Source organism: Scyliorhinus torazame, chromosome 22, assembly GCF_047496885.1.
Source record: "Scyliorhinus torazame isolate Kashiwa2021f chromosome 22, sScyTor2.1, whole genome shotgun sequence".
Classification (NCBI taxonomy): Eukaryota; Metazoa; Chordata; class Chondrichthyes; order Carcharhiniformes; family Scyliorhinidae; genus Scyliorhinus; species Scyliorhinus torazame.
The window spans coordinates 105,035,807-105,046,037 of NC_092728.1; the positions used below are offsets into that span (position 1 = coordinate 105,035,807).

A 10,231-nucleotide genomic window follows, 5' to 3' on the forward strand; every position below is an offset into this window, starting at 1 on the left:
ATATTGTGATACTCATCCTTAGTCACTGCCCCATTTAACTAGACAGTTCAGAACTGTGGCAGCCTATTTAACCCAATTTTACAACCCCATGCTCTCAATCAGAAATGCTGCCTCCTTAATATTGTCCATCTGCCCCACCTCACTCTGTCTGCTGTCAAAACCCTCACCTGCATCTTTGTCACCTCTGGTCTTGACTACTTGTTGGGGCTGTGAAGTACCTCCTGTATCCTACATTGCATCAAGTGCCCTTGACTCATCACTCCAGTGCCCACTGACTTACATGGGCTCCCGATTTCCCAAAATCTCAAACTTAAAAATTCTCTCCTTGTGTCTAAATCTCTGGTGATCTAAAATTAAATAGGGAAGTACTGAACACAAACAGCAAGTAGGGCAGCATCTGTAAGGAGAGGAAGTAAAGGTCACTCGATCAATGACAGTGTATCCCACTCTTGGAATTCTTGGGCAGTCAAATTTACTGTCATACTCTTTTGTGGTCCTGTTTCCACAAACCTACCTCAGCTGATTTAACTGACAGCTCCGTGTTTTGTATCTCTTACACTACTGATATGTATATACATCTTTTCAGATTAGTTGGGTTTACGATTGATTTTTAAAACTCCTTTGTGTTCTCATCTCGTTGATTCCTTGCAATTGTGCTCTCGCCTGTTAATTGGGTGCACGATATAGGCTGGGCCATCAATGCCATTCAATCATTTGTACCAAATGTCCAAATTTAATTAGATTGCTTAAATAACATCAGATTTTCTATGAACCACAGATGAACCACACTATGCAGTCTCGAAACAGGGCAGTATATTGGCTTAAATTCAGCGTCCATCCTGCATTTGCAGTGCACTGATTGGCAGTGCACTGTAGCTGCAGGATGTATGCTCCACAGGGCACACTACAGCAAATTACCAGCCAAGGCTACTTTGACAGGATATTCCTTCCCTGACCTCCGCCACCAAGGGCAGAAATGTTGGGAGGTCCTTCATTGGAACCATTCCTTCATTGCTACTGGGTCAGAAACTTGGTATTCCCTACCTGGCACCATCGTGGGCAGCAATCACCAGAAAGGTGGCAGCGGTTCGAGAAGAATTCCCTGTATCACTTTCTCGGCAAATAGAGATGGGCAGTAAATGTGATCTGGCTGCATTATCCACCTTGGAGGAATACAATTCGAACGATAGAATCACATGAGCTCATATAGTACTGCTGCACTTGTGAGAGGGTGTAATATCGGTATGACGAGCAATTTACTGTGGCGATTTCTATCACAAATATAGACTAGAGAAATTTATAATGGGAGAAAAATATTGGTGGGAAGTGGATGCAGATGCAAAATGTTTATGCCCTGTGTCTGACGATAATATTTGACACAAAATTCAAATAATTATGCTGCATCGACTTGCTACCATTGCTAACTTGTGTAATAACTGCACATTGGTGAATTGCATATTGTTTTCAGGTTAAGCTGCAGCGTAGTTCCCAAGATAAAGACCAGGCTGGACAAGACTACCCAGAGGACCTGATCACTGTTGATGCAGTTGGTTGCTTTGACGAAGATGATGAAGAAGGGATGACTGAGGATGATGACAGTGTTTCTGATTGTTTAAGTGATAGGGATTCTGAGCAGGTTTGTTAATATACTATTGAAATGCTTTGTATTTCCCTGCATGCACACGCATCTAAATCTTATTTACTATATGATTTTATTAGAGGCGCCAAATATTATTCATTTTATTTCATTTCATTTATTATTCAGCTTTATTTTTTAACTCCTGTGTAATAACTTGTGGGATTTTTCAGTGTGTGCTCACTTGGTTCTTAATACCATTTTACAAAATGTGCAACTCCATTGTTGAAAATCTACAACAGCTTCTACAACAGCAATATGCATTTATAACGTAATTTTAACTTGGTAAATATTCCTAGACTTTTCAAGAGCGTTATCGAACAGAATTTCACACCAAGATACCAATATATACTTGGATAGGTCACCAAATGATTGATCCAATAGTAGGTTTTAAGAACGGTCTTAGACGAGAGAGAGGTGGAGAGGTTTATGGAGGGACTTGGAGTGATGGGGCCGAGGCAGCTGAAGGCATAGCTGCTAATCGTGCAGGGAAAGGAATTGGGGGTGCACAAGAGCCCAGAATTGGAAAAACCACAGGACTTCGAATGGTTGCAGAGGTGGAGGAGGTCACAGAGATTGGAACGGGTGGGGTCAATAAAAGGCACAAGTTTGAAATTAGTAAACGGTTCAACTTTGCTTGTGTTCATGGGATGAAGAACTCGAGCACAAAATTTACAACCCTTGCACAAAGTTAGAAATGAGGGAAAATGTATCCAGAGGATGGTGGACAGGTAAAATAGAAGGTGGCTTATTTGAGGGCCATTGAATATCTCTTAAGAAGATAATGGATTGATAGGAGAAGGTAGACAAGTTCACAAACTTATCCAGGGGAGGTAGGAAAAGGGACTCACTGGCCCTTAAATTAGGGGATCAACAGATTGTATGGAGGAGAGAAATATCCGCGATGGACGTCCATAAATGGACTCTGGATAGAAAGCGCTTGATAGAAGGAATAGCTGCTTTTGACTGGATTTTGTTCATGGCTTGGCTTCCCTGAAACGCTGTGGAATTTTACAATTTCTTGAATAAAATGTACATTTTAGATAGGGGCGGCACGATTCACAGTGCCAGCGTTCCCGGTTCGATTCCCAGCTTGGGTCACTGTCTGCAAGTTCTCCCCGTGTCTGCGTGGGTTTCCTCCGGGTGCTCCGGTTTCCTCCTACAAGTTCCGAAAGATGTGCTGTTAGGTGAATTGGCCAATCTGAATTCTCCCTCTGTGTACCCTATCAGGCGCTGGAATGTGGGGACTAGGGGCTTTTCACAGTAACTTCATCGCAGTGTTAATGTAAGCCCACTTGTGACAATAAAGATTATAATTATTATAAACATGTGCTTTGTACATTTAGGCTTTGCTGTCAGAGCTTGAGAAGGAGGGTTATGACGCAGAGACCGTGTATGGTGAGTACAAAAGAAGTAAGCTAATGTATTTCCTGCAGTGGGTTTTGTAATAAAATCTATAAATTTGCCCAAATAGCACATTATAGTATTTAATGGATACTTTAGTCTGTTAGCCTGTGACATTGAGATATTGAATTAGATCGTATCAAGCAGCTATGTTTACATAGTGCCTCTAATGTCCCAAGGAACATCACAGAAATGTAATTGGATAATTGACACCAAGTCAAAGGAGATATCGGGACAGTTCTCAAAGACGCTTGATTAGGGAGGTAGATTTTAAGGAAGGCCTTAAAAGAGGAGAGAAAACCAAATAAAGTTTGGGGAGGAAATTTCGGAGCTTTAAGTCTAGACAGCTGAAGGCATGGTCACTAGTGAGGGATTCATATGAGGCAGTGGTTTGAGTGATGCAAAATTAAAGGGTTGTAGGGCTGAAGAGATATGGAGGAATTTGAGTACAAGGATGAGAATTTTAAATTCAAGGGATTGGTGAACTGCAAGCCAGTAGATCATCAAGCCCAGGGAAGGTGGTTTTATGACACGGCACAGGTTATGATGTAGTTGGATAGTTTTGGCCGAGCTCATGTTTATGGAGCGTTCAGGAGAGCATTAGAACAGGTAGGTTTGGAGGTAACAGAAGCACGAGTGAGGGTTTCAGCAGCAGATGGGCTGAAAGATGGGTAGAGATGGGTAATGTTACGGAGATGGAGCTCAATAGTCTTAGTGGTGGAGAGGATATAGGATCCATAGCAGATTAAGGAACTAAGCCAGATTTAAAAGGATGGGGAGGGGAGTGAACTGGTTTCAGTATCAGTTAGCATCGAGGCCATTAAGGGAAATTGGGTAGTCAGCAGTTTAATGGGAATAGGGTTGAGGGAGCAGCTGGGACGTGTGGTTAAGAAGAGTTGAGCGGAGATAGGAGGTCAACTAAATGCGGGTCTGAGGTACCATAATGAGTTATTTACCTGGGCGGCACAATGGCACAGTGGTTTGCACTGCTGCCTCATGCCGCCGAGGACCTGGGTTCGATCCCGGCCCAGGGTCACACTCACCCCCACAACCTAAAGATGTGCAGGCTACGTGGATTGGGCATGCTAAATTGCCCCTTAATTGGAATTAAAAAAAAAAAAAAATGTTTTAAGAGTTATTTATTTGACTCGTAACCAGGAGACCTCGATTAATGAATCAGCAAAATGAGACCCCATCACGGCAGCTGGGCAATTTAAATTCCGTTAGTTAATTTTTTAAAAAATACCGGAATAAAATGTTTCTATAATGAGCCAGTAACAAAATGGCCTACCAGTCAATCAGTTATACCAACCCATTACTAATATGTCACTGTAAGGGTAACTTCACCAAAAGGACTGCAGTAATTCAAGAAGCTTGCTCACCACTACTTTCTGAAGCTCAGTTGAGGGAGGCCAATAAAATGTTGGCCTTATCAGTCATGACCACATCCCATGAATTAATGTTTAAAAAATATTAGGAATGAGAATAAGGGTAGGGGAATCTTACCGTTGGGAATGTTTACCTTGGTGTGTGAGGGAAGGATACAACAGAGGGTGGCACGGTGGTTAGCACTGCTGCCTCGCAGCGCCAAGGACCCAAGCTTAATATGGCCTTTGCTGACTGTGTGGAGTTTGCATGTTCTCTCCGTGTCTGCATGGGTTTCCTCCGGGTGCTCCGGTTTCCTCCCACAGTCCAAACATGTGCAGGTTAGGCCAATTGGCCATGATCAATGCATGGGGTTATGGGGATAATGGGGCTAGGTGGAGTGCTCTTTGCTGGGCCAGTACTGACCCGATGGGCCGAATGGCCTCCTTTACTATAGGGATTCTACAGAGAGGCCACTCAATGGTCGGTCTCGATCTTGATAGCCTTGGTGAAAAATAAGTCCATGAGCTCTTCATTTGTTGGAAGAAGCTGAGGAGAAGGGTTTAAGGAGGATGTTTGGTAGCAGGGAAAAGAAGCAAGAAATGATCTTGTCTGGGCATCTCCCAATGTTACCACGGGAATTTGCTTCTTGGTGATGTTTTTTTGTATGTTTCTCACTCTGTTCAGCTGCTTATTCCTGGAGGAGATTGTTGTGCGCTGTGGTTAACATCGGTGGTGTAAAATGATCAGTGTTCATTCTAATTCCAGCACCTTCAATTTTTTCTTAAAATACAAACAGGATGACAAACCTGCTCAACAAAATGGATTGGACTTAGTCCATAGTGCTAACTACCTTCCGATTTGTTCATTGCAGTTAGGAATTTGTTAGTTCCCTCCGCGCAGAATGATGGGCTGGTGTACTGAACACAAATGTTGTGTAGGACGGGGAGGATTGTTAGGTTAATATAAACAGAAACAAACTCTGTGCCTATTTTGATAATTGATCGGCAATTACTTCAGGCTATAGATGTACAGAGTTGCAATGGTCTGATTTCTTAAAGAGGAAGGAAAATGTAGCAGCGGACAGATTATGCTAAGCATTCCCTCCTTGTCTACATTATTTTTTTTTAGAACACCCTTTTTTAAAAAAAGAACATTGATTTTAAAAAAAAAAAGTTTTCCTAGCCCAGGCAACTTGTGTGATATTCCTGGGTGGAGATGCCTGCATTCTGTGACACCTATATTCATCTCAATAGGATTGCAACTTTGCTGTGATCTAAAAGAGATCCAGGAGTAGCCAGTCCTAAACACCTACACAAATGTCCAATTGTACAGCACCGTATCGTGCACACTGCCATTGCTTTACCCGTTACCATCCTCCAGTACATTGCAGTTGGTGAGATTTTTCCGGAACCACCAACCCTTAGGAACAGGCTCCTCAAACCTGTTCCACCATCATTCAATCACATAGTGACAGATCTGAACCTCTGCTCTATATCCCAGCTTTGATCCTTATCCTCTTGAAACCCCTAATCTAACAAAACTCTATTGTACTTGCTCTGAAAATTCAAATTGACTCCCAACCTCTACAGCAATCTCTCTGTAACTAACCTATCAAATTTTTTTTTAACTGTAAACACCTGTATTAGATCATCCTTTAACCTTCTAGACTCAAGCAAACACAGAATAAGTTTATACAACCTAGCCTTATAATTAACCCTGTCAGCCCTGCTTATCAAGGCTTCATCTTTTGCTTTTGCTTTTGCAAGTTGTTCATCAGCTAATTGTCTTCAGGTTCCCAAATTTATCTGAGTACAAGTTGAAAGAAAAAACATAACTGTTCTGTATTGGAAAGTTGAAATTAATGGCTTAGCTAAACTGTCCCTGCTGGACCCCTAGCTGTTGAGTTCACAGACTGCACAACAGAACCTTTTGAAAGCAAGTTTGAGTGAGGCTTTTCCTTTCAAGTTCAATTTCTCTTTTCCAAAATTGGAGTATCTTTAGCTTATCTAGAACCATTTCTTCACCAACATTAAATCGCAAATTTGAAAACCCTAAATCACTTAGTTTGTATCTGCTGAGTGTAGATAAACTGGGTCCTGTAAAATTTCTTAAGTTTATCCTATGGCAGAACTATGTGTATACAGATTCATTGCTGTGGCTTTCCATTGTGGTATCATTGCAAAGCTTTCCTCTCACGAATGCACCTCCATATCTGAATTCTGAAAGGGGATTTCTGCTTTTTGCTCATAGCCATCAATCTTTAAAAGCTAATCACGCTGACTTAAGGCCAAGAGCCAAGTTTCTGTTAACTCTTATACGCTGAATTTTTTTGGTTAAACAAAATTCTTGTATGCATTTCCTTTTTTTTTTACTTATTTGTTTTGTGTGTTTTGATGACAAGGGCACATTCAATGTAACATACAGTGATCGTCTTGGTTCCACTCCCCTCCACAGGCCAGGAATTTGTGGTCCCTGTGACCGGTTTCCTCTGCAAGCTGTGTCACAAATTCTACCATTCTGAATCCACTGCCAGATTTACCCACTGCAAGTCACTGATGCATTTTCAGAACCTTCAGGTTAGATGGTTGTTCCATGATGTGGCCTGTGTTTCATTCTCTCCATTTCTCCTCGTTCTCGTCTTGCCCGACCTCTCTTCACTCCAACCTTTTCATCTGCTTTTCCTTCTCTACCTACTTACCCCCTCTCATCACACTTCGCTATACCCTCCACTCCCACTCTTTACCTTGCTGCATCTTTTGCATTCACTCTGGTTTTTCTTTTCTGCATCTGGTGTTTGGCGTTGTCCCAGACTTGCTTTAAAGTCCCTTCTTCTACTGAATGCAGTTTGATTATTGTGGAAGCAACTAGAATTATCCAATTTAAGCACAAATGCCCTGACCGTTTGGTCGCTTACTACATTTTGATATAAAGTTAGTCACACATTTGTTGCTTCACGTTTTGCCCTATTCAGTGTACCTCTACTCATTAACAGGCCAACATGACCATGAATTTGTTTAGATTTAATCTTTCTATACTCCCTCCCTCAGTTGACTTGGTAATCCTGGAAATGAGCAAAATCAGGTATCTTTAGATGACAAACAAACTACAACGGGATAACATTAACTTACTTCCAGCAATCTCAGTTCAGCTCCTTTATGGACTTGACTCATCGTCAGATGTGGGTCTGAAATAGTTTGGCTCAGAGAGACTGCAAAGTGCAATTTTCTTTTTTAAGTTGTGTCAAAGGAGATTTTGAATTTGGGTTTGAGGTACATTGTTTAGGCAAACAAGAATGGCGCTGCGTAGCACCTGTCCTTGTGCAAGATCTTGGATGTGTTTAAAGCTGTCACTGTGAAGAGATTAGCCCCCCCCCTTAGTGAAAAATGATAATGATGAGATATTGATACCTTTTTGATGGGAAAATTGGAGCAAGTCTGTGACCCACTATGCATTCACCTTTTATTGAACTATTTGTATTGATGTTGTTTTATATTGTGAGTGATTTGTTCTATGTTTGAGGTATTCGAGGGGTATTGTTGCAGTCTAATAGTCACCTGTCCCACGTTTCATCTTTCATTTGAATGTTCTCGTGTAGTTTGTACTTTCAAAGTCTGTCATGCTAGGATGCATAGCCACTTTCTTTAGCTACAGTCCATGTGGTTTCACATTTCTCCTCCTTTCAACTTGAGATTACAGCATTATCTCTCTTGACATGTTAATTGTTCTCTAAAAACTAATTAAGCAAAAAGTTATCTTGTCAGTTTTACATTTGTTCAGGGCTAATTTGCTACTTCCACCCCAAAGCATGCTGCCCTCAGCACAAATTAGGGAATGGCTCCACAAAATGCAAGTGGAATAGACGCAGGGTTTGAAAATGGTCAAATTTTGTTAGTGCCCCTATCGTGCAAGAGTACAGTGCACCGATCACATTTAGTCCAAGCAGTGATAGATGATGTGTACTCATTAGTTTAATCCATCCCCAGTTTTTTTGCAGGTCAAACAAATGTGGCTTGTTCCTAGAATTCTATTAAGTAAATTTGTTACCCAGACTCCAGTTGGGTTGATTACCAACTTTAAAGCTTTATATTTCCCCTTTTTCTAGTCCATCTCATTAAAACAATTCAAGTGTTCTTGTGTTTTGATGGTGCAGAACTACAGCGTGCTTTAATTTTTAAACTGTCATATATAGTTGGGGTCAATGAGAATAATGTTTTAAAAAATGTATATTGGCTTGCTTTCAAAGGATTGAATCTGAATTTTTGAGTTGACTTAGAGCGGCAGTCTTTAGCCTTTTCTGATCACTTAATCTTGATAGATCGAAGGTACTTGAGAGCGACACAGGGACCAATGGTTCAGGTGACCTTTGGACAGTCTACTTTCACAGTGTGATGCTGCTGATAGTTCACTACTCACCTGGTGCTGAGGTCACTGATGGGATCTCTTTTCACAGACGGAACTGGGATATTGTGAACACTGGAAACGCTCATCATGTCAGACAGCATCAGTGAAGAGAGGAACCCATGTCAACTTGTGGTCTTGTTTCCCTCTCCACAGGTGTCAGAACTTCTGAGTATTTCCAGTATTTTCTTTTTTTTAATAGTTTACAGCAATTGCAGTACTTTGCTTTTGTAGAAAGACAACAAGTTGCATTGCTGCAAAGTTAAGTAGTTTCAATGAGTACCTGCTCCTATACAAATAGCCAATGCTTGGTACCTGGACGCCAAATTCCCAATTGATCCAAAATGCAGTTTATGGGTTTCTCTGCTTTTTTTTTTTTTGGTGTGTGTGTTTGGTCCTAGAAAGGGTGATAGCGACATCATAGCAAAATCGACCAACACCACACTTCCTGGTTTCCAGTCAGCGAAATGTACGCTTCAACATATTCGACTCGCACTGCTCTTCCAATACCGGCTGCACCAGTAGAATTATACGAGTTTGGGTCTATTCCCAGGGGGTTCCTCAACATCAGCCACATTTGAACGCTCATCACATCAGTTTCATGATTGAAACAACACTAAGTAGCGTGAAGCAGCCTCTCGGGCACAAATCAAAACAGAAGGATATGGTCATGAAGCTGTGACCAGTGGTTGATTTCTGGAGCCAGGCTGGCAAATAGTGGTTAGAGGAGTTTAAACTCATAAAAGATAGATTAAATGAAGAAAAATTCTTTCCAATTGTTGACGGGTCAGTAACAAGAGGGAGTAGGTTTTCCGGTGATTTGCAGATGAAACGAGGTGCCATGAAGAAAAAACGTTTGTCTAGAATTCAGAATGCACTGCCAGATGTGGCGGTGGATACAGATGCAATAGCTTTCAAAAGGGAATTGTAGAAATACATATTTGGAAGAGAGAAAATTGCAGGGAGATGGGACAAAAGAGCGAGTGGAGTAGGACTCACTGGATCGTTAATAACCACCTCCTGTATGATCGGCTGTTCTATGATTCTAAACATTCCTAGCTGTAAGATTTTCAGAATGAATAATGAGAGCGAGGTGGATTTGACCTTGTTAATTAAATACACAATTGTAGTCCGAGGAAACCGTTTTGTTATCAAACAAAAGTTGGCAGCAAGCCAGATGAGATATTGCAACAGATGACCATAAGCTTGGTATGTTTGAAGGAGCCTCCTGAGGGGTGGAAATCTGGAGAGGGATAGGAAACTGAAAATGTGGCTGCTACTGCAAGAGCAATTAAACCAGGGGATGAGCAAGGTGCCGGAATGAGAGGATTGCAAAGGTCTCTGAGGAATCTAATTTCCCTGTTGACTCGACCAGGGAAGGGCCAAGCACTGGAACTTAGAAGGGAAAGCAATGTTTTTTTTAAT

The 10,231-nt window shown here is 41.5% G+C and overlaps 1 protein-coding gene across 3 annotated transcripts in view; it reads left to right on the forward strand.

Moving 5' to 3' along the window:
• LOC140399308 (uncharacterized) overlaps positions 1 to 10,231 on the forward strand; it is a 69,077-nt gene that overhangs the window by 45,051 nt on the left and 13,795 nt on the right. For 2 of the 3 annotated variants that reach the window (XM_072488813.1, XM_072488814.1), the window contains 3 exons: positions 1,469 to 1,636; positions 2,983 to 3,034; positions 6,863 to 6,984. In XM_072488813.1, the coding sequence (XP_072344914.1) occupies positions 1,469 to 1,636; positions 2,983 to 3,034; positions 6,863 to 6,984 (342 nt within the window). The remainder of the gene's footprint in view (positions 1 to 1,468; positions 1,637 to 2,982; positions 3,035 to 6,862; positions 6,985 to 10,231) is intronic. The other variant, XM_072488815.1, reaches the window with a different exon arrangement.